Below are 24,494 nucleotides of genomic sequence, written 5' to 3' on the forward strand. Positions count from 1 at the left end.
TCTCAAAATACGCCGATCTCTAGCCTCTCCCTTAGCCTCTCATAACCGGACCTTGCTCTGTGTATCGTAAACAGTGTTGGAGACGTTTTGACTCCGGGCATTTTGCTGTAAAATAGGAGTTCAGTTCTGTGTCTCACCCTTTATTTACAAATGCCAGTGTGTTTGTTGGGAGTCATCGCATGTTGGTATGTCATGCAACATAGAAAAAAAGAATGCTTCTCAACATTTGAACAAATCGCACTGGAAATGATCCATTATGCCCCCAAAAGTATTACACTGGGGCAAAAAAAGGAGAAGGGCCCTTGTTAAAAAGATGTAGGGCTATCCTCGACTAAGAATTTTTATGGTTAAATCTGATCGTCATCGTCGACCAATTGTGAATCAATTTATTTATTTTTTCTAATATAAGCGGCTCACTGGTGCATCTCTTGTGACTGCGTGGATTTAAACGTGGCTTATCAGGGTTTACCACGGCCGTCTATAGGCAAAGCAGAGGGCCTTAGCTAAATGATCGCCTGCCTCTACCAAGAAATGACCTTCACAAGAGGACGGCAATGAGCACATCCGTTCATGTCAGCATCTGCATTTAATGTGACTAAAACTATAAGCTACTATACTAAAATATAGTCTAATAATATTCTGTAATCAATGTAATACATCTGTGAAATCCAACATTGGCATCGGTCTCTGCCGAGTTGGAGATGTATGTGCTGTCTGATTATGCATGGTATTCACATCAGATCAAGGCAAAACCTGCATTGATAAAAGAGACTGCGAAAGTTTTAAATACATGTTACTGATCTGTTTCAGCATATAGAACTTATGCAGCACCATTCAATTTAGCAGTACAGCGAAAGTGCACTGCCATGAGAGAGAATGACTTAACATATGAGAGCTGCTCTTTTTTTGGATTCTCTTTAATGCTTTCGAACTGCTGCCAAAGTTAGTTTTTTTTAACAGTCTAAAATGTGTTCTACTTCGATAAGAATATGATTGGATAGTGCCACTGCCATTACACAAAGGGTTCATCAAACAAACAATAAGGACATTTATGGAAAGCAAAAATATTACAGGCAGAAGACACATGGCACACAGAAGACACAATCCCCCCACTACCACAGACATAACATGTTATAACTGACAGGCTTTTCGGACACAGTCTTCGCCGGGAAAAAAAACACACAATTTAAAAAAACACACAGTTTTCCCGGACGTGACGATTCCCCTATTAAAGATGGCGTAGACTTAAACGTCTTCCTGTCGGAAGATTTGAATCATTCGTTCGAGGTCACCCTCTTAAAAAAAAGAGAAGAGTGCGTTTTCTCCCCTGATCCCCCCTCTCTCCTCTGCTGGCCCCAGGCTGCAGGACCTGACTCTGTACAACCCAGAGAGGACCATCACGGTGAAGGGGCCCATCGAGGCCTGCTGCCTGGCCGAGGCCGAGGTCATGAAGAAGGTCAGGGAGGCCTACGACAACGACATCGCCGCCATGAATGTGAGTATAGGCACACGTGCAGAGCAGACACGCTGCTTTGCAGACTCACACTTTGGACGAGTTGACGAGTGCGTCGTAAAGCGCACTTCGCTCCAAGTGAAAGAAAGCGTCTTGTTTCTTTTGTTTGATCCGCAGCTGTCTCACGTGTTAGCATTGATGAAGTTTTATAAAAAAAATCTTTTGCAACAATTATGTTTTGTTACTTAGATGTGTAGCGATTATCCGCAAATTCATTGTTTGCCTGTTTCCAACACACACACATCTGCAGACACACACATGCACACACACGCACACACACACACACGACACACACTCACCCGCCTGTCCCTCTCTAACCTGCGTCTCCTCCACAGCAACAGACTCATCTGATTCCCGGCCTGAACCTTGGCGCCCTGGGCCTGTTCCCGCCCTCCGGCTCCATGCCCCCTCCCCCGCCCGGCAACGCCTCGTCTTGCGGCGCGCCCTACGGGTCTTTTGGGGTAAAGACGCGCCCCTGATTCCTCATGGAAATCTCCTTTGTTTCAAGGGGACTGTCTCTGAGTAAAGAGAGGCATGCTCACGGTTATTTCCTTGAGTCTGGGAAAGTTGTTCATTGTTTAATGATTCCATTTTGTGTGTGTGTGTGTGTGTGTGTGTGTGTTTGTGTTTATGTCTGTATATGTCGTGGGTGTTTATTTGTTTGTGTGTGTGTGTGTGTGTGTGTGTGTGTGTGTGTGTGTGTGTTTGTGTTTATGTCTGTATATGTTGGTGGGTGTTTATTTGTTTGTGTGTGTGTGTGTGTGTGTTCTTACATGTGTGTGTGTGTGTGTGTGTGTGTGTGTGTGTGTGTGTGTGTACACGTGCCTGCGTGTATGTGTGTGTGTGTGTGTGTGTGTGTACACATGCCTGCGTGTATGTGTGTGTGTGTGTGTGTGTGTGTGTGTGTGTGCAGACTCAGGAGCAGGAGACGGTCCATGTGTACATCCCTGCCCAGGCGGTCGGCGCCATCATAGGCAAGAAGGGGCAGCACATCAAACAGCTGAGCCGCTTCGCTGGGGCGTCCATCAAGGTCTGAACACAAACCCATTATTAGCATTAACATTGTCAAAGTCTTAACGCACTCAATGTCATCGTGCTCACCACGCACTATCACTATCAAGGTCTAAAAACACATGCACCATTATCATGGTCTTAACCGCACGTGCATGATCTTCATGATCATCATGGTGATAACCACACACGCATGATCTTTATTATCATGGTCTGGACACTCATTATCTTTGTTATTGTCATGGTCTTAACCACTCACTAATCATCCTTATTGTCAATATCATGGTCTCATCCACACACTCATTATGTTCATTATTATCATGCTCTCTCTCTCTCTCTCTCTCTCTCTCTCTCTCTCTCTCTCTCTCTCTCTCTCCAGATCGCCCAGGCTGAGGCTCCTGATGCGAAGATGAGGCAGGTGATCGTGACAGGCCCACCTGAGGCCCAGTTTAAGGTGAACAATAACACTAATGACTCAAATTAAAATGTATATGCGTCTCAACCAATCCACCTGTTGTCTACAAACCCTCTCTGTCGCAATACCGCACTGCTACTTTGAAATGTCTTAGCGTCTTTCTCTGAGCATCCTGCTCAACTGAACGCATACATGCATCAATGAATGGATTGAATGGCTTGAATCACCAGCTCTATTGTTAAAAAGCTGAGAGGATCTGTACTCAATCAAAACTGTATCAGTCCCAGACGGTAAATGAGAGAACGGATGATGAACGGCTTGATTCATTGCATGCGGAGAAAGCGTCACAGCAGCACTGTTTGAACATGCTCCTCCGCCGCCTCCCATCAGGCCCAGGGCAGGATCTACGGCAAGCTGAAGGAGGAGAACTTCTTCGGGCCGAAGGAGGAAGTGAAGCTGGAGACCCACATCAAGGTGGCGGCGGCGGCGGCGGGCAGGGTCATCGGCAAGGGAGGCAAGACGGTAGGTCGGCCGATACGGTCAAGTAAGATACGATGGACTTGGATGAATCGCATAGGGGGGAGTTCAATCGACAGTTAAAGGTGATTAGCCGTTACAAGCCGTTTTGAAAATCGGCCTCTTCTGACATCACAAGTGGGTGTGTCCACCTAGATGTGTGCTGGATACACCAGCCTACCCAGTGCACTGTAGCAAACGTCGCTCATCTATCCAGCACACGTCTAGGTGGACACGCCCACATGTGATGTCAGAAGAGGCCGATTTTCAAAACGGCTCGTAACGGCTAATCCCACTCACACCCGGTGGTATAACATGTGACCTTTAATCACAGCAGCACAGGACGAATATCAACACAGACACGGTGCACAGAAGTGGGCCTGATCAAACGCGAATGCCCCCGCTGTCGATCATGATCCCGGGGGTCATCTCCTCCTCCCGGGGTCAGGCTGCCAGAGCATCCTGTGCAGGAGTTTGGGATGACGTGAATCCCTCACGGCCTTGTTCCACGTCTCTCTTCAGGTGAACGAGCTCCAGAACCTGACAGCGGCCGAGGTGGTGGTCCCGAGGGAACAGACGCCCGACGAGAACGATCAGGTCATCGTCAAGATCATCGGACACTTCTACGCCAGCCAGGTACGGCGGCAGCATCCCGCACCCGTCTTGATTCTTTACGACAGTAACTAATAACTCATAGTTAGTGTATGGTACACGTGCACCTCCTGAGATGGCGAAATTTGATTGGTTCGCTATCTCGGGATGTTGTGGCATTATCACGTGATTGAGATCTCAAATCTCGGGATATTGTTTTCATCGGGCGTGACGGTCGTCTCGTCACGCTAATAAAAACAAATAAACCGCTAATAAAAACGAATAAATCCCGGCGTCCATCTCGTTTATTTTTGGAGTGTTCACGTGTAGTGTGTTTACTAAAACAATTATTCACCTCAGGCTCCGTGAATAGTGGGGAATCGCCCCCTGGACCTTCGGTCTCGATTCCTACCTATTCACGTTGCCTTCAGCGAACAATTGTTAATTATTAGTTACTGTTAATTTTTAGTTACTGTCCCTTGTAACGTAACGTCCCTTGTAAAGTGTCCTTTAAGCGAATTGACCATAGCTTTCTGTAATTGGTCCGTGTCTGTCTTAATGGTAAACTAGTTGTTGTTGCAACTTGAACGGTGAACATACTGTCCTTCGTCCATGTTGGGTTAACCCTCCTCCGATGCCCTTGACCTAGGCACTAGGCAGTAGACCTGGAGATGTTGCACAGTGGCTGCCCACTGCTCCCAGTGTGATGAGTTAAATGTTGGTTAGTGATGGGTTAAAGGCAGAGATCTCATTTCATGTATAGACAGTACTCATGTACGACAGTACTCTCTTCTCCCCTCCACCTTATTCTTGTGTCATCTCCTCCCCTCTCTCCTTACTCCCCCCCGCCCCCACCCCTCTCTCCTCACTTCTTCCCACCCCCTCCTGTCTTCTCTCCCTCCCCCCACCCCCACCCCCCCCCCAGCTGGCCCAGAGGAAGATCCGTGACATCCTGACCCAGGTGAGGCAGCAGCAGAAGGGGGGGATGGGTGGGCGGGCCAGCCCCCACCCCCAGGGCCTCTCAGAGATGGGCGGGGGCCCGGCCCCCCCTGCCGCGGCCCAGGCCCCAGCCCCACAGCAGGGACAGTCCCAGGAGCGCAAGAAGTGAGCCGTCGTGGGGGGGGGCGAGATCAGAACCCATGCCTCCCCTCCCAGCCTCTCTCCCCCCCCCATCCCCCCACCCAACCCCCACCACCCCCCCCCCCCCCCGCCTGACGGACAAGACGCACGGACGAACTGGTAACACAACACGGACGGACTGAAACGGGAGAGCGACGCACAGACCCCAGCGGTAGACGGGGAGGAAATACGAAGTGGGGGTGGTGGGGGGGTGGAGGGGAGGGGATAATGCCTGACAGCAAGGCGGGGACGGGGGGGTGGGGGGAGAGAGACTAGATGTTTAGACAGAGAGAGAGAGAGCGAGGGAGAGGAGTAGTGGCATAACAGGAGAAACGAATAAGATCAAATCAAAAAGCAAGAACAGAGAGAGAGACCAGACGCCAGGGCAGAGGAGGGGCTGATGAAGGGGGCGGAGGGATGAAGGTGTGACAAGGGAGGCGGTGAAAGGGAAAGCGGCGGCGGCGGCGGCGGTGTCGTCGTCTTCCAGTGCAGCTCTGTAAGCGCTACCAGAAACGACGCGGCGCGCAGCAGGAGAAGGAGGAGGAGGAGGGAGGGAGGGGGTTGTGTTGAATGTCTCCCGTACTGCTGCAGCAACGCAGGCGGGAACACACACTGGATTAAGCCCTAATGGAGCTCAACGACAGGACGGACGTGATACAGCCTTGCTGCTCTTACACTAAAGGCTGACGTTTTTTTTTTCAATCGACCACAGAGGCCAGAGGGAGAGACGCCCACGCCGCCCACCCCCCCCCCCCCCCCCCCCCCCTCTGGCGCCCTCTCCCTGTGTGTGTGCACCTCTCCCTCTCACCGCTCCCTGCAGCCCGTCTCATATTTTAAGGGTGTTTTTTTTAAGAAACAAAAAAAGATAGATTATATGTATAGAAATGTTTTATTCAGAGCTATTATCGATAGAATGCAGTCAGGTTGGTCAACCGTGGGGGAGAGAGGGGACTGGGAAGCGGCAAACGGGATAGGTCATGGGGGCCGGGGGGCCCTTTGGCCCCCGCGCCCCCACTCCCTCATGCCAGCCAATGAACGTTAAGCAGAGGGGCCGCAGATGTTAACACTGCTCTCTGACGGTTTGCCTCCCACTACGGGGGGGGGCGCCGTGAGGAAAAAAAAAATGAAAAATATGAGGTTGTAAATATATAATCTTCATGTCAATGTTAAGAAATGCCGTGTCCAGCTCGCCTTGCCTTTTTTCCTTTTTATCCGGGGATTTTATGTATGACGCCCCGGGCGGCCCCCCCCTCTGGCCTTGTGGTTGTGTAGCAGTAATGTAGCCTACATGGAGGGCCGGGGGGGGCCTGGGCAGGCACTGAACCCCCCGCCCCCTAAGCCTTCAGCTCTGTGGCGGCGGGCACGGCAGGAGACAGTAAGGTGTGCGGAGGTCGCGGCGGGCGCCCTGCAGTTCTATTGCAGCGGCGTTCCGCTTCCGAAGACATGGAACTAAAAACTGACCCCCAGCGGCTATGCTAAGCTGGGAAGCGGCCCGCACCTTAAACGGCATATTTTATATATATTGTATATATATGATATGTGAGTTAGCCCGGCCCCTCGGGTGAATGGAACCACGGCAGGGAGGCAGCAGGTGTCCGGATGCGCTAGAGCAGCCACCTGCGTGGGGGTGTGTGCGGTGACAGACAAGACGAGGTGCGTCTTAAAAGCATCTGATCATCGCACGCCTCCCCTTTTGGACCGGGGGCTGGTTGGGGCAGACTTGTGGCGATACAGAGAGTCACCACTAGAGGGTGCCTCTAGGATTGACACCCCCCCCCCCCCAGGAGTGCTTACGGTAATTTGAGAGCAGCACAAAGCCCTTGACCAGGCCCCCGGTGGGGGGGAAACAAGGAGTCTTCCAGCTGTCCCCCCAACACTCCCTGCCTGGAGCTCAGAGTCCTAAGAGTTAACATCAGAAAGAAGGGGAGTGGCTTCCTGGTTCTCTCTCCCCCCCTATCTGCCAATGGCCTGTGGGTGGGAGTCTCCAGGCCCCGCCCGTGTATGACAATGAGGGGCGGGGTTTATGACTGGACACTCCCACCGAGATTAGAACAGATTAGAAAAGAAATGCGATTAAAACAAAAAAAAAAAGAATAAAAAAAAGCCTACCTCAGGGTGAAGTTACCTCAGTATTCCTTTGTTTTGCTTGCTGGTGTTTTATAAAAGAGAAAAAGAAAAGCTGAAAGTCCTGAATATTTTTTATTTTTTTAAGGAAAAAAGTATTTTTGTTAGGTTTCGTCTTGTTGCTTTGTTTATTTTTTTTCTGTTTTCTTTTGTTGTTGTTGTGGTGGTGGGGAATGAGCTCAGGATGACGACAAGGTTGCTTTTAAGCTTGATCAGAGAAAGATAACTCTTTAGTCGCCAATCGTTGATTGGCGACTAGAGGCCGGAAACATCCGCAGGCTCTTTCTGAACGTGTTAGTGGCTGAAATACTAAAGAGAAAATATCAGCCAATTGGGGAGTTGCATTCCTTAGGAGGCGGGTCCTACAGTATACGTGGCAACTGTGTGTGCCAATGAGAGATCTTTTACTGTCTTCTGTGGTGTCATCGGATGGATAATCCCCTGACGCTCATTTTCTAATATGTGTACAAGCTGTGATTGCGGAGGAACCCATCTGTTTTACACTCTCCCTTTTCTAACACAAACCCCTGGCCCAATCCGAGGCCACTGATTGGCCCAGACGGAGCCTCTTTCTGGCTGCCTTACACTGATGACATCACGATGAAGCACCAACAACCAAACAGTCTATAAGAGGCCGGGCCGCGGGTACGGCACAACACATAAGGACCATACGTTTTAAGAGACTGCCGGAAGTGACCCTCAAAATATAATAAGGTTTGACGAAAAAAACGATATGCAAAACATGCTGAAGATAACGACACAGCGTGCGGGCTGTGTCCATCGGCCGACTTGTTTATCGTGCGGTCATAACGGATCGCCGCGGTCACAGAGGAGTCGGGAACTCGTTGTTTGTCGGAGTTGTGCCGAGTGCTACAAACAACAAAGATACGACAGTTGTATTCGTAGAAATGTATAAAAAGACGGAAGGGGCATTCTACCTGTACAAACACACACACACCACACACCTGAACACACACCTAAACTTGCTCTGACTGCTCTGAATGTGAATATTTATTACCTGTGCACTGACCGCAACACCTCAGACGCTTTCTGTTGGCTGTGTGTGTGTGTGTGTGTGTGTGTGTGTGTGTGTGTGTGTGTGTGTGTGTGTGTGTGTGTGTGTGTGTGTGTGTGTGTGTGTGTGCGTGTGTGCGTGCGTGCGTGCGTGCGTGCGTGCGTGCGTGCGTGCGTGTGTGTGTGTGTGTGTGTGTGTGAGTGTGAGTGTGAGTGTGTGCGTGTGAGAAGAGAGAATGTGGATGTGCGTGAGTGTGTGTATGATTTGAATGTGTTTGCGTGTTGTTTTTTAGTTTCACCGGTTTTAAAGGTTCATTTTAGAGAGGCGAGTGGGTGAAGAAGAAAAAAAAGCAGAAAAAAGTAGGACCGAGAGCTATGGGATTAAACCAATTATCTCGACCAACGGGAGTGAAGAAGAAGGAAGAAAGAGAGTTTTTAACGACAACTAAATAGTGAGTCAAATCAATCACATCGGTAAGCCAGGTGTGAAGAAAAAAAATAGGTGAACACAATCACAGTTTTTCTATTTTTGAAAATAAATAAATAGAAGGTGGGACACAGTAGAAAACCAGAGTTATCTAACCATGCGTCAGAATATCGAGGGACACTGCCAGATGGATTTTTACTGCCTTGCCTGCATGTCATGTCATGCCACCACCTTAATCTACCCGGCGACACAACCGGCTCACTTTTCAACAGAAAACCGAAACCTCCATCCATCTCTGTGCTTTCCTTTCTTTTTTTTTGATCAGAGATTGTAACTAAACTATTGCAATTAACCAAGCGATGCTGGAGTCAATTATTAACGCCCGCCGCTGACCCCTTTGAACCGCATCTGCTAGACTACCGACCACTCCGGTATATGCCGTCATGTTGTGGCTAGCTAGCTAACATGGTGAGGAGCCTAAGTTACCCTCTCTCTCCTTCTTCTAGAGAGCTCTGTTCACAAGCGCCAAGACATGCCCAAGACATTGCATTTTGTTTCATCAGCTTCCATTCAGCAACCGTTTTTTTTTTTTTTAATGATTTTTCTTTATTTTATTTTTTGTAGAATACAGCAAGCTTTATTTTGGACGGGACATCTGGGCTGACGTACCGTAGCATTAATCAGTTAATTAAATACATGAATAAATAAACAAACTACAGAGAGAACCTCCTGTAACATCTGAAATTAACATCTGCCATTATGGGAGTGGAAGGAGGCGAGGGAGTCGGGGAGGGGAGAGAGTGGGGGATTCTGTACATATCTGGGACCCTAGTGATGGGGGAGGGTTCAGTCACTTTAAATGCAACAGTTTCAGTAACTGCAGCATCATTGCGACACAGATACACACACACACACACACACGTACACTGCCTCCATATTCCTTCTCCTTCTATCCATGCCCGCAATGCTTTATCTTTTCCCTCATTCTCTTCTGCTCATTGTTCTTGGAAGTAGACGCTTCCTCGATTTCTCAGTTTTGTGTCTCAATTTTTTGGAGAGATGTCTCTTGGTGGTCTCCATTTTGTCTGTTGTGGTTTTCCTCCAAGCACTCTCATCCTGTAAAATACTTTTTTGTTTTTAGGTATATTTTCATTTCCCTTTACAAGACAGTTACAAAATAGGACAATAGATGACGTTTAGCTCAGTCCACGACAGTTACTGTGCCAAAATATCCTCAAAAGGCTTTCATTCCCGATGCTATATATAAAAGGAACTGAAGCTGATACCTAACATTTAACTTCATACTTAATGAACTTAAATACAGATGAAATATACCTTAAAATCTCAGGTATAACACTTTTTTTCGTTTTACTTAAATGAAAAATAAACACATTTTATTTAGAAGAAAAACGTTTCTCACCACATCCTCCTGTTGGTTATGCACTTTTGAAAGTGAACTTAACTTGCAGATGTTTTATCACACTTGACATGGGGCCACCATTCTTGTCAAATGCTGTCTGTGCAGAATAATGAATATACACATGGATACATAAGAAGAAACTCTCTCCCTTTCCCTTATGCCATTAAGAGTTACACTCTGATGAATTATCTTAGTTTACGAGCAAAAAGCCACAATGAGGCTACCTAACCCCCCCTTTTGAAAATGGCATGCCCCACACAAAAAAACAAATGAAAGAATCGGTGAGCCAGTGTTTATCTTGACCACTCAGATTCATTCTTGCGCATTTCGAGACCTTTCAAGCGAGATTATTCAAAATGTAAGATGGAATAAGTAAAGTACTCGTTAGAAAAGTCTCGGGGTAAACCTGGAGATTCGACATGTGCGATGGCAACCACAACGCTTAACCTTTCTTATCTTTCATGCAACTTTTAGTAACGACTTTGTGACCGGACCTGATGCTTTAGAACTGACTAAACAGAGACTGAAAGACAGACAGTCAGTAAGAAAGACAAGTTGAAAGACAGTCAGCCAGACCGATTGAAAGACAGTTAGACACAGACTTCATGTCACGATCAACAACCGATCCTTCGGTGTCTTTGCCGACCGTCTTCGCAACGCTGAGGCAGACGGTTGTTGACCTGGACAAAATAACACAGACATATGAACACAACTAGCAACGCTACCTCAAAATATCTAAATAAAAAATATTAAGCATAATATCACATTTTTTTTCTCTCCACAAAAACCGACCACAGCAATCATACAATCAGACAGTAAGGACAGACAGCGCATGCTAACGCGGTGAGGCATCTATACATGTTTTCTCCCCTCTTTTACTTTAATTTATTTTTCATATTTTTTATTTTCTGTTTTTTTGGGGTTTAATTTAACATCTCTAACGCAGAGATGGGTCTGTATAAAAATACGGACACATAAGGCCGGGTGGGTTCAGAGTGTGTGTGAGGTAGCAGGTCTGGTTGGGAAGGATGGATCTTGAAATAAACTAACAAAAGGATAAAATTATAGCTTTATTTTTACCCTCTTATAATATCATTTCAATAAACCTCACTGGTTTGGAGCTACTGTGTGTCACTGTGGACTCATTCACAGTACATGTCAAAAACAACAAAGAAATAGCTCAAAACTATAAAAATGTCCAGTTTGGTAGCCTAGTGAAGCTTAGTTTAGCTTGCCCTAATGCTATTAGCCAAACTTCCCTTCCAGCTCTGCAATCCTGCCGAACACTCTGCCTCTCACCTCATGACTCCACTTCTGAAAGGAAAGGGGAAACACCTGTAGCCATGTATTATTTTTTTTGTTGATCTACCTCTTAGCAAAATATAGGAAAATGGATAAAAAATCTTTTGAAAAAGGACACAAAAAAATAACAAAATGGTTTTGAAAAAAAATGCTCGAAAGAAATATAGGTATGAATAACTGGGTAGCAGCTTCTCCATATACTGTAGTGGATAGTCTATTAAAGGAATAAAAAAAATACTTTTACTTCTTCCAAAGATTATTTTGTTTTCTTTCACCATTGTTAGTTTTTTTTTAAGGTTTATACAATGGAATAATAAACCTCATAGGGGGAAAGAACATCTCTTCTCTTTTCATAAAAACAATGAGATTTAACTTTAAGATTTACATTTTTATTTTGTCATTTCATTGATTATTGAACTTGACCTTACGTAACCACAACACGATTATTCATGTTTCATTTTTGATCAATTTCTAATCATTTTCTCTGTCTCTTTGTGATTGCCAACTTTTTTTTTTCTTTTTTCTTCAAATGACAGCGGATTGTGTATCTCTTGCGTTTGGGTGCAGTGAGTGATGTTAACCTCCATGTGTCCCTTGATTCTGAAACGCGTACATTTTCTTTTAAAGTTGCACCGTTCAAGGACCTGCTCGTAAAATCACCATGACATCTCTGTTTCAACGTTGTGGGCCTACTTTCACATCTGATGAGTCATTTGAAAAAGGAAAAAAAAATAAAACACACTGTTGTTTAGCTGGCATTGGAGCCAAGTTAGAAGGTGTTTAAAGGCTTTTAAAGAGGGCCGGGGGTACCCTTCTCTTGTTAAAGTGTGATCAATCTCAAGGCCTATACTTGTACCTAATCACAGCACAGGCTCAGGTTATATTTTTTAACTGCTACAACTGAGCCCCTATTTACTGCCTGATAACAACAATAACATTGAGTAATGTTTGTATTGGCGTTCCTGTGTCAGCCATCTGTTAGTTTTAATGACAGACCATAGCGTGTCCAGGGAGTACAAACTGTTACGTTCTATCTGTTCAGGTATGACATGGACTGATCTATGCATCAAATAGTTAAAAAGAATAATCAAAAACCAGCCTTGTGTGCTTTTGTAATAACATAACCTGGGCGGTTAGGCTTGCTGAGCTTTTGTACGCAACTAGGCCCGTCGAGAGAAGGGTACTTCTGTGTCAGTTCTCCCCTATGGCACAGGGTGGCACTGTTGTCTTTGCAGTATATAGACTTACACCCTCTGCCTGTCTAATTCTCTTTAGTCCTCATCATCACTTGTTTTAAACTCCTTGTAAACTAAGCAGAGCATAGATATGAATGTGTTATTAAAAGAAGAGAAAATTGGTATGCGTCTTTGTGTTTTTGTGTTACAGCGGCTTTAAATATGAATTGCAGAGAATTGTGTTTCCAAAATAGCATGAAATAGTTTTGTTTGTTGCCCTCTTACGTTTCGAAATAGATTTTTTTTTTTTGATTTTTTGGAGTTGGCGAAAACTGGACAACAAAACTGAAATGTATATAAATGTTATCTTAGCCATAAAAGGCCCTTCTCAGCAACTATGTTCCAAATCACATTATTTGTATTTTTACTTGGTACGTAGTAGGCACTGCAGCTACCATTACAAAGTAAGTACTGTTGCACACAGTATGATTATAATCTGGAGATACTAGGTGATTTTACTGATTAGCACCCATTGACTGAGCAGAGGATTGTGGGGCAGAATAGCCAAAAAGCATATTGGCTTGCATACTGCAAAATGCGACCGGATGTAGTAGTCTACAACATCCTGATGGGCTATATATTTTTTTTTGTCATACTGCATTTTCCACACTGCTGCGTTCCAGGGACACTTTTTAACCGGTAAGTTACGAGCTGTAACTGGGAGTACATCGATCTGGTACGAGTTCATGGGTAGTGAGTTGCGGGTTTGATTGCCGTTCCAGGGCACTTACACGGGTAGAAGGTTGTGAAAATACGGGTTACTGGTTGCCTGGAACGCACCATAGGTATGGGGACATACTAAATATATTTCTGGCATACTAAATAGTATAATGTGTTATGGGAAATGGAACGCAGGGCACGTTATTTCCCGTGTTAATTTATCGAACTGCAGGGCCTCCCAATCTCCACATGGAGGCGCCCTACTGTAGGCCTCATTACAGGTATACACTAATAACTCAACACAACTCTTCCCAACATATTAATAAACGAGATGAAAACTTCGAATAAAATCGAAAATTTCGATAACCATTATTTTCTTCGTCAAAACTGTCTCCCCATCATGTGAAAGTATAACTTGAACAGCGAACAATCCCTATATCTTCTGCGCCCCCTTAAATTGGCCCTCGGGGATGAATAAAGTGAATAAAGTTTATTTGAATATCTGAAACGAACAGGAATTTCTCCACATGACAGCTCCGTACTATGGGTGGTTGCCTGTTAATAATTCTTAGCACAACTCTTAGTCATTCATTATTAACAAAAAATAAATATATTTTCCTATCTCAAAACCTCTATCCCCAAAGCGTCCTAGTACAATGAGAACGGCAAACAAACTGTACAAATGAAAAGAAGAGTGAATGCTCTCTGTCGCAACAAGAGGGCACCATTCTGCAGGCGTCTGGGATAGATGAATGCAATTGACTTCTGAGCACAACTCGTATCCCCAGCCATTGATACACTTACCATAGATATTATTATAACAATATAAAGGGTTAGTATTTCCCTTGCTCAAAACGTTGTCTCACCAGCGTGTGAAAGTTAATATTGTCACCGCAAACTACATATGAAACGAACACTCGATCTACTTACTCTCCGCCACCACGTGAGGGCGCCATATTTCAGGCATAGGGTTCGTCTACTAACAGATGACTTAACTGGCTATATATATGCATGATGAAAGATATGTAAATTAAAAAACCGTTGATTCAGATGTTGGAAATGCAATGTTTCATTGTTAAAGCTAAACTCCATGGCTCTGGGGTTGTGAATGCATCAGATATCATCAGCAGAATCCCAGCAAAAACAGTGAGGATTCTGACAAATAAAAAACAATATGAAAATATGTAATCTTGGAATGATCCCGTTTTAAACTGTTTATTATAATACAAAAATGTATATAATAACCATGTCTTTTTTTGTCATACATGCTTAGATTTAGATTTAGATTTATTATAGCAATATTGAACTTATTGAACATTGCATTACCAGTCCAGTTCATTCATTAATCCATTCATCACAATCCCTCTGTACATAATCTCGTATCCAGCAGTTCTGCCGTTATCAAACTTCGGGGCCGGATAGCAGAAACTGATGTCAGGTCTTGTTTCATTGTGATCTTTTACTGAAGAGTAATTTGTGTGACGGAAGGGGATGCTTTCAGAAGGGGGATTTTTCTAATTTTATGTTATTTATTAGAAATCTTTACAGACACTTAAATAAATTGGACCTTGTCTTTTTTTGTTTGCCAATCACGCTTACAGAGCCCCCCCCCCCCCCCCCCCTGCAGCAACATGATTGGTCGATACACACATTAAGCTGTTTACAACATCCAACTGTTTACAATTCCTGCAGCCAGGACAATTCAACGAAATAATCAATAACAATTCCCAACTGGTTGGATAACAAACCATCCAATAAAAGGTTCAGTCTGCCTGGTCCTGGTGGTGGGTCCTGGTCGCCCCCCCGCCTTCGTCTCCCCCGGACCCCTCCGTGTCCCTGCCCAGCGCGGCCCTCGGCCTCCTCTTCTCCTTGAACCTCCCGGAGTGGGACACCTTGACGTGGCGCCCCCTGGTGGCGGTGGTGGTCTTGTCTACGATCCTCTCTAGCCTGGCGTTCAGCTCAGAGTCCTGGGCCCCGTCCGCCGCTGCTGTGGCCGGCTGACTGGCGGTGGAGGTGGAGGCGGAGGCGGAGGTGGAGGTGGGGCTGCTGGAGTTGGAGGCGTATTCCCCCGGGATCTCGTACAGAACTTTGGGCTGGGACCTCCTCTTCCGTAGGAAGGTGAGCTTCCACCAGCCCGCGGCTGGGTCTGCCATGATGCAGGGAGAGACGGCGAGAGACGCTTGAGAGCGGCAGAGAGAGGATGGGGCATACAGGTCTGGCCAGGCCCCGGTCTGGAGGTGTGGGGAGTGAGGGGAGAAAAGCACAGGCAGGGGGGAGGGAGGGAGGGAGGGAGGGAGGGTAGGACGGAGAGTTAGAGATAGGTGGATGAAGGGATGAATAGAATAAATGGGTGTGTAGAGGAGGGAGTGGTTGATGGAGGGATGGCTCTAGAGAGGAAGAAGAGATAATGGAGACCTAAAGAGATAAGAGGAATTTGCACATTGGTCTGTTGGAAAACAAAGGAAGCAATTCATAATGTTTCTGTGTGCATATAATGGGATCCATGATCAATGGTGTGTGTGTAGGCGCAACATGCATGTTTCTATTCAGCCATGTGCTTTTAAATATTTCAGTGTTATTCAATAGTGTGCAAAACTCACTATATGTGGGGTTGGACGCAAAGAGGCTCTGGTTACTCTGGTGTGTGTGTGTGTGTGTGTGTGTTTGAGCGTGCACCTATGTGGGTGTGCACATGTGAGTGTGCATGTATTTATACTCAAGTATTAGTAAACTTAAGTATTAATATTATAGTTATTATTAAGGTGTGTTTGTTTGTGTGAGAGAGAATGTGCATTGTTCTTTGTGTGTGTGTGTGCATGCATGCGTGTGTGTGTGTGTGTGTGTGTGCACGTCATCCTGTTGCCACTATGCCAATGAGGCCATGGGTCAGAATCATGCAAGATGGTGGGAGGGTAAACCACTAACTGCGAGACTAAGCCCGGCCATGCAAGCTACCCAGGACCCGTTTAGAAACTCTGTGGCTGCTTGCTGCTCTCTGGCCCGTATCCACTGTAGCCCTGTTTGAAGGGCGAGGTCATAATAGTCTGCTAGGTCAGGGCTGGTTAATGACAGCTGGTCAAACAGAAACTACACCCACCTCTCTCTCTCTCCCATTCTCTGTTTCTGTCTTTCACTCTCTCCCCTCTCTCTCTCTCTCTCTCTCTCTCTCTCTCTCTCTCTCTCTCTCTCTCTCTCTCTCTCTCTCTCTCTCTCTCTCTCCCGCGCCACAGTCTTGCTTCTCCTTTCTTCCATTCAGTCAATATGGTTAGCTTACATGCAGGTTATTGTCTCCTTGTGTGCCTTTGGATGAAAGTCTATACAACTTCAAACACGGCGAGAGATAGCGGTTTATGTGGTGTGTATACCTAGATTTTACTCAGATTTCTTATTGCTATCCTTTTGCACACAGGCAATGCTGTGACTTTAGAAAAGCAATTAAGTGAAGCTATAAAAGGTTCTAAAAAAATCTTTATAAAGCCTTATTAATGCTTTGTCGAAAGCTCCGTTTGTAACGCGACGTTTAAGTCTGAGCAGTTGGTACGGTTATTATTTTGATGGTCCTCATGATTACCATTACCATGATTACCATTACTATGCATGCTATTATGGTTATTTGTGGTTGTATTCCTCCTCTTAATAGGTGTCATCATTAATATTGTTTGTCAATCCATACTGACTGCTCTATAAGTAAGCTATTTGAAATGATGAGCAGGTATGACATTATAGGAACACAGCTAGTCCACTATGACTTGGTGTAGCATTTTGCCTCGCAAACTGGTACTGGTAAACATGCTTTATTGTTTGTTGTAATCGTTTTGTTACCACTTGTTGGTGGTTGCATTAAGGTGGGGCCATGCAAACACATCACTAACAGAGCACCTTACCACATTACAGTGTCGTGCCAACAGGAGTGTATGTATATCTGCGTGTCTTTGTGTCAGTGGGTCTGTGTGTGTGTGCAGGTTTGTGTGTATGTCTGTGTCATGTATATTGCTCAGTGAAAGACAAAGTGTGCATAGTCCCCTCAGTTGTAACACTAGCCTCACCTGTGGATGTGGTCTAGAGTTCCCTTGCTCTGCCCTGCTCTTGTGTCCTTGCAGGGAACAGCACTCTCTCTCCCTCTCCCTCTCTCCCTCTCTCTCTCCCTCTGTCCCTCTCTCAATATCTTGCACTGTTCGTCTCGGGGTGATCTCGTATTTGTAAATACTTTCTAAACACAGTCAACACTCGCCATCAAAGAAAGGACTATGAGCCTTCTCTTTTAGAACTCTCTTTTAGAACTCGCCAATCAGAAAGCGCTCTCTGTGTTCCTAGTCCTCAAAGTTCTGAAGGTATATAAATCACCTGGGTCTGTGTGGAGTGAAGGCGTGAAGGTACCGCAGCTGAGTCACTCGGTGTTCAAATTCAAATCCAACCCATGGGTTATAATCCACGCGTCACATTGCATCTTGACACAACGGTGAAGAACAAGAGCAGGAGTAGAACTTTATATTGTTGTTGTCAATGACACAAAGGCCAAAGGAAAGTGCTCCGTGACGTCCCAGTCTGCCAACTCTAATCCTGTGCTGTTGACATCAGTCATTCAGACCTGTTCTGTAGTGACTGACTCGTGCTGTTTTGCTAGTATTACTTCATTGCTCCTCCTCTCTCCACCTGTCTCCTCCTCCATCCTCTGATATTTTGCTAGTCTGTCTGTCTGTCCCCCTCCTTTCCCTTCTTCGCCTCCTTCTCCTCTATTCTCACCTGTCGGATCGTTGCACTGCCCTTTGACGGTTGCGGAAGTGGACCCCGCCTACTCCTGCACACACTCAGGCAGGCAGGCACGCACTGAGACACACACACACAGATGAGAGCGCCTGCGAGCACGCACACAAGCATGCATGCACCCAAGCGCACACACACCCACACAAGCACACACGCACATGATATCATGATCATTATTTATGTAGTAAGATGACATAGTATTAACATAACATTAGAACAGTAATATTAAACAACAGATGCTTCAATTCTCCTTTTTCCAATCCAATCACAAACCCAAACTGAACTTTCCCCTTCATGCTTAAGTCTCAATGATGTTTCACAGAGTTTTGCTCTTTGTTTTAGCACTATGCGTGTTGCCATGGCCCCCGGCTTCCCGGATCAGGAAGCAGGCAAACAGCTACTCAGTAACCTAGCTATTATCTGGCATGACGTCTTCAAAAGAAAACCGTCTATCCGTTTTATATGACGGCTGGCACGAGTAGTTCCACACAATTTGGCCCCCGGAGGGCAACATCCAAAGCAATTATTTCACTCACTCTACGATAAATTCTTCAACTGTGTGCGTAATTACTTTATCGCCTATTCACGACGCAAGGTGCGGCTGCCTGGCCAGGGAGCGACCTGCCGTGATAGGTCGATGGCGGAGGCTTGACGCTATCATTGGGTGCTCGCATGGAAAGGCAATGGGCTACAAGCTAGCATTGCGGTCCATCACAGGAAGTCAGGAAGACAATAACTCCCCTGGTTGAAGGGTTTCTGTCCGGACACCTGCATCAAGTCCTTGAAATCACCTGTATGGCCGATGGCAGGAGGTTAACGTGAACTCAGTGAATACCGAATGTGAGGCTGTGTGTATAAGTATCGGCCAATGCCTTCATCCAAAGTGGATTTGGCTGACTGTGAGTTGGCCAACGAATGTGGTTGGAGAATCAAATGAGTCAGAGGCTAGAATGAAAGCATCCAGCATATTTATTCTTACTCACAGGTCAATGAGTCAATGATAACACCATAGTTACCCTCAGCCTGCTATCAACCTATTGTACCACCAAATGGTCGCAGCCTTAAGATTAAACAGGAAATGACCTGGACTTAACAATTAGGCTCATACATCAATTACACAAAACAAAAAACATTAGTATTTTAAGAATTATAATATACATTTGTAGATACATGAACTTACTAAGTATACAAACAATCCAAATTGTTTACATGGCAAATAAAATGAATTCACTATACATAATACACTGGTGCTTATTTATATTAATATATTTATACATTTATAATATCACTACTCATCCGATGGCTTGGGCTCTTTCACAGCCTCCATTTTTTTCTCCATTTTTTTTGTCATGCAGGGTTAACACAAGTCTTTATAACATTTATTATGGGCCTGTTCCATTGACGTGGGCATTTAGGTATGACACATAAATAGAACAGGGCCATAATGAATTGCATCCATGACACCTGTGTTTGATCCCCATGTTAAAACGGCTGTCATAAAAATGGCCTTTTCCTATGGAATTTCTTTTACAGAAATTAGAAACATGAATTTCCTGACTTTGCAACACACTAACAAATACCATGAACTAATAAAACATACATTAATGATACACTATTGTTTCCTTATTGGGAAAATAATAATGTCATGCTATACTCTTAGGTGTAGGATATGGCTGGGAGCAAAAACAGATTTGTAAAATGGTCCTCATTTATATAGCGCTTTTATCCAAAGTGCCTTACAGTGTTGACTGACATTCACCCATTCACACACCGACGGCGGAGTCAACCACGCAGGGTGACAGCCAGCTCGTCTGGAGCAATTATGGTGAGGCGTCTTGCTCAGGGACACCCCGACGCTCAGCTAGGAGGAGCTGGCGATCGAACCAGCAACCTTGCGGTTACCAGCCAACCCGATCTACCTCCTGAGCTAATGCCGTCCCCATTTCACTGATTTGTGTGGACACCAAAATATTCCTCGGACTCCATGACCAGCCAATTTAGATGTTTGTTTTGGCTCCGGTTTGCCAACTTCTGTCCGACTTTGCTCTGCGTAGCCTAGTTCATTCTGTCCAAAGGAGTCGATGGAAACACACCTAATTCTCTCTTTTTGCTTGTTTGTTCCCAGCAACAAGTGTGTCTAACCCTTTTCCGTCACACCCTTAGTGTTCGTCCTCCAAAGAAACCCTCTATCAACCTGTGTTTCAAACAACTGCGCCGCAACCACAAATAAAATGTTTTGTACAAACATTTACTGAAGTAGAAGGTTTGCCCTGGGTTGATGGGTTGGGTCAGAGACCAAGGAGGGTGGACCCAGCGAGATGAATGCACGTCTTTCTCCATCCCAGCTCAAGATATATCACTTTTCCCCCCCGAAGGCTACTCCTCATGGCCTCATAAACTCTTACTGGGTCACTCATTGTATGTTGACCCAAGATAAAGTCTTATCAGTTCAAAGGTTCCGGAATATGAAGAAATATGTGAGTCCCTGCCGAGGAATGGAACCCCAAACCCCCGCGGCGGATTCCAGTGCATCACTCTACCCTATGAATAGCTGCACTTCAAACCAAACCAGGATCACACATCAGGATCTTTAAGGTGTCCTGAAGGAACAGAAAAACAAGACTGAATGAGTTAAGTAGTGGCCGGTTTTCTCAATGGATTATTTCAACTAAGGCTCGACAAATGGTGCTTCACCGATGGCAGGTGAATCCAAATTATTCATGAGTTACAGATATTTCCGGGTACCGGACGAATCTCATGTTTAATTTGCTCTGGCATATGTGTGTCAGGACCCCCTCCCGTTCAGACAGATTTCCAACAGACATGGTCCGGGCCGGGCCAATCACAACCGTTCAGCTAATATGGGGCGGGTTTAATACAACCACATTCATAAACAACCACGATGGCTTCCGCTGATGTGTCATTGTGTTTCGTTTCTCCGATAGGTCGAAGGTCCATTGTGACCAGAGGCATTTTTGGTCTGTGCCCGTTGATAACGACCCTTGGGAATCTAAAATAGACTGCAGGGTTCCAGTCTTAGATATTTCAGCAGCCGTGCAAGTAATTGTGATGGGGAATCTGTTTAACAGAATAGTTAATAACTTTTCTAATTTCTTGGTTCAGTGGAATGTGTGCTCACTACATGGAACTACGACATCATTATCTAAATGAAGGGTCTAATCCCAATATGGGTCGTGACCCAGATGGAGGTAGATCACAGCCTGAAATACTCACGCTCAGAATACAGAGTAGATAGAGAATAGAGTGTGTGATCATATCCCATGGAAAAGCTATTCTCTGCGAATTGTCTGCTTAATCTCTGCTGATCTCATAGTACCTGGTGTAGATAAGAAGGAACAATACCATTGTCCCAGCTTCTCTCTTTCCCTTGCATGTTAATATCTTTTGAAGCACTAGTAAGTATTATTACCCGGGGAAAGTTAGTTAGTCAGTTATATCCCATCCCATCACGTACATAATAAAAAGGACAGAAATATTGGCTTCAAACCCACATACATATGCACGCACACACACACACACACACACACACACACACACACACACACACACACACACACACACACACACACACACACACACACACAAGCACACACACAAGCACATACATACAAACATACTGTATGCGAACATGCGTACACGCATAAACCGACACACACACACACACACACACACACACACACACACACACACACACACACACACACATATTTTGCATATTTGACAAATCTGGCAAATCTGAACAGTGTGTTTAGTGCCCTCGTGTGGTATTCATTGTGTAGTGCCGCTGCTAGGGAGGCGGACCTAGACCCTATGGGAAATCTCGTTGGAAATCTTATTATTGGATTAATTACTACCATGTCTGACCGCCAAAACGGTAAGCTAAATACACCGTCAAGGGATATAGGGCAGATTCATTATTTTCAATTAAAAAATATTGCCTTAAGATTTCAAGCGATGATTTCCCAAATCGTGGGCCCAAGGTCTGTTTATTGATTTCAGATATTGTAATACTGCCCTCTGGTGGCCAATCACGTTGTTCCAACTTGCTTCTCAAAACCACAAATAGAATTCACTCTTACGCAGCGCTGAAAACAGCGAGTTACGTAATATTATGACTGCTTCTTCAACATGAGATGCTACTTCTCCTGCTAACAGGGGAAGCTACTGTTACTTTAACAACTTAAACACAGAACTATTATGTTTCAAAATTACTTTCACAATTACGGTCTCCCTCTGTGGAGGATTCTCATTCAATATGTAAAACAATTTCATCCTCCCTCTCGCTTTCCCTCTTGCCCTCTCTCTCGCTCTCTCACTTTCTCTCTTGCCCTCTCCCTCTCGCTCTCTCTCCCTCTATCTCTCTCTTTCTCTCTCCCACCTTTTTCTGTCTCTCTCTCTTTTTCCATGCCGTTGCCTCTGCCTTGGTTGTGTACCCCCCCACACACACACACACAGACAACACACTCACACCCACTCACCCCCCCCCCCCCCCCCCCCCATCGTCATTATCAAGGGTGGCGAAGGAGGGGTGGCCGGTGATGAGGGCTATCCATCACACACACACACACACACACACACACACACACACACACACACACACACACACACACACACACACACACACACACACACGCACACACACTCGCGTACATACACTCATGTGCATGGACACAATACTCCCCACACACGCACGCACGCATATATAGAGGAACTTTATTAAAGCACAAACGAACAAAGATGACTTGCACAGTTACAAGTTTGCATATGCATAACGGCTGTTTTTTTTGGTGTAGTAGCATATTTATGTTCATGTAAAGTGTTGATTAGTATATAACAGTAAATATGAGTGTATTTATATTCCCCCATCATATGTTTTCTGTATATTCACTGTGTGCATCAGTACGTGCTCTCCTCTCCTATCCTCTCTCCTTCCTCCTATATCCTCTATCCTCTCCTCTCCTCTGTCCTATCCTCTCCTCTCCTCTCTCCTCTCCTCTCCTCTGTCCTCTCCTCTCCTCCTTTATCCTCTCCTCTCTCTTTCCTCCTCTATCCTCTCCTCTCCTCTGTCCTCTCCTCTCCTCTCTCCTCTCCTCTGTCCTCTCCTCTCCTCTCTCCTCTCCTCTCCTCTCCTCTCCTCCTTCATAATTCTCCATTAGGCAGGTTATCTAAGCACCTCTTGTTTCTTCTATTAGAGAAACTTCTGCACCGTTCACCACCGCTGGCTATCAGTCACAGTCACACGGCTATCCCCTCCCTCTCTCTTTCTCTCTCTCTCCCTTTCTCCTACCTCTCTTTCTCTTTACCTCTCTCCCCCCTCTCTCTCTCTCTCACTCTCTCTCTCTCACTCTCTCTCTCTCTCTCTCTCTCTCTCTCTCTCTCTCTCTCTCTCTCTCTTCTATATATTTATTCCATCCATCCCTTTCTCTCCACCTTACACATGAACCTCCCCCCCTACAACACACACACACACACACACACACACACACACACACACACACACACACACACACACACACACACACACCGAACACACACCAAACACACACAGAACACACACCACTAGGGAGCGCCGCAGAGGTGTGGACCAATGCTGCTGAGCATCCATTTGTCACCGCGGTAACGCCGGCCCTCAGGGGCCCCGCCTAGCTGTGTCTGTGGAGGAGGGGATGTCTGTGTATGTGTGTATGTGTGTATGTGTGTGTGTGTGTGTGTGTGTGTGTGTGTGTGTGTGTGTGTGTGTGTTTGTGTGAGTTTGTGTGTGCGTGAGAGAGAAAGCGTGTGTGTGTGTGTGTGTGTGTGTGTATGCGTGTGTGTGTGTGTGTGTGTGTGTGTGTGTGTGTGTGTGTGTGTGTGTGTGTGTGTGTGTGTGTGTATGGGGTGTGTTGCAAATGGGATCCCATTGGAAATTCACTAAGAGGAAAAATATTTTTTGGATGGATAGATAAAGATAAGAGAGAAAGTTATAAATGTAGTTATTATATTGTTGTTTTTGCTATGTTTATCAAATGCTTTGGCAGTGGTGTTTCATTATTCATCCCAATAATGCAAATTGAACAAATTAAATGGAGAGGGAGTGAGAAGACAATTTGGTACGGGGTGAGCAGGTGATCAACGCAGATAGAAGAGAGACATGGAGAGAGGGAGAGGGAGTGGAGGAGGGGGGAGGAGGTGAGGAGGTTAGGAGGTAAGTGTGCAGGGTGTAGGTTTAGGAGGTAGGGAGGAAGGGATGGAGTGAGGAGGTGATGATGTAAGGATAAAGAGGGGGAGGTGAGGAGGGAAGGAGAGATGGAGGGGATGGAGGAGAGAGGGAGGAGGTTAGGAGGGAAGGAGAAAGGGAGGAGGTGAGTAGAGAGAGGGCGGAG

General features: G+C 45.6%; 2 protein-coding genes and 1 pseudogene across 4 annotated transcripts in view; 1 reads left to right on the plus strand and 2 right to left on the minus strand.

The window, feature by feature from the left end:
- igf2bp1 (insulin-like growth factor 2 mRNA binding protein 1) overlaps nucleotides 1–5,891 on the plus strand; it is a 34,236-nt gene extending 28,345 nt beyond the window's left edge. Inside the window, exons 9-15 of one of the 2 annotated variants that reach the window (XM_084482359.1) lie at nucleotides 1,360–1,495; nucleotides 1,849–1,974; nucleotides 2,427–2,543; nucleotides 2,904–2,978; nucleotides 3,330–3,461; nucleotides 3,978–4,091; nucleotides 4,972–5,891. In XM_084482359.1, the coding sequence (XP_084338485.1) occupies nucleotides 1,360–1,495; nucleotides 1,849–1,974; nucleotides 2,427–2,543; nucleotides 2,904–2,978; nucleotides 3,330–3,461; nucleotides 3,978–4,091; nucleotides 4,972–5,154 (883 nt within the window). In that variant the 3' untranslated portion in view covers nucleotides 5,155–5,891. The remainder of the gene's footprint in view (nucleotides 1–1,359; nucleotides 1,496–1,848; nucleotides 1,975–2,426; nucleotides 2,544–2,903; nucleotides 2,979–3,329; nucleotides 3,462–3,977; nucleotides 4,092–4,971) is intronic. The other variant, XM_084482360.1, reaches the window with a different exon arrangement.
- A 9,068-nt stretch (nucleotides 5,892–14,959) lies between these two features.
- LOC311377470 (proline-rich protein 15-like protein A pseudogene) lies at nucleotides 14,960–17,899 on the minus strand (annotated as a pseudogene). The gene is made up of 2 exons (XR_014684318.1): nucleotides 17,692–17,899; nucleotides 14,960–15,578 (listed from the first exon to the last, which is right to left on the minus strand). The product of XR_014684318.1 is annotated as a proline-rich protein 15-like protein A pseudogene (transcript).
- Nucleotides 17,900–18,822: 923 nt separating this feature from the next.
- Nucleotides 18,823–24,494, minus strand: part of LOC311382907 (uncharacterized protein) — a gene marked incomplete at its 3' end in the record, with an annotated part of 21,665 nt that continues 15,993 nt past the window's right edge. Inside the window, exon 7 of the mRNA XM_084488545.1 lies at nucleotides 18,823–18,902. Within this exon, the coding sequence (XP_084344671.1) occupies nucleotides 18,823–18,902 (80 nt within the window). The remainder of the gene's footprint in view (nucleotides 18,903–24,494) is intronic.

The sequence above is a fragment of the Micromesistius poutassou genome (assembly GCF_964030765.1).
Source record: "Micromesistius poutassou genome assembly, chromosome: 1".
In the NCBI taxonomy this organism is placed as follows: Eukaryota; Metazoa; Chordata; class Actinopteri; order Gadiformes; family Gadidae; genus Micromesistius; species Micromesistius poutassou.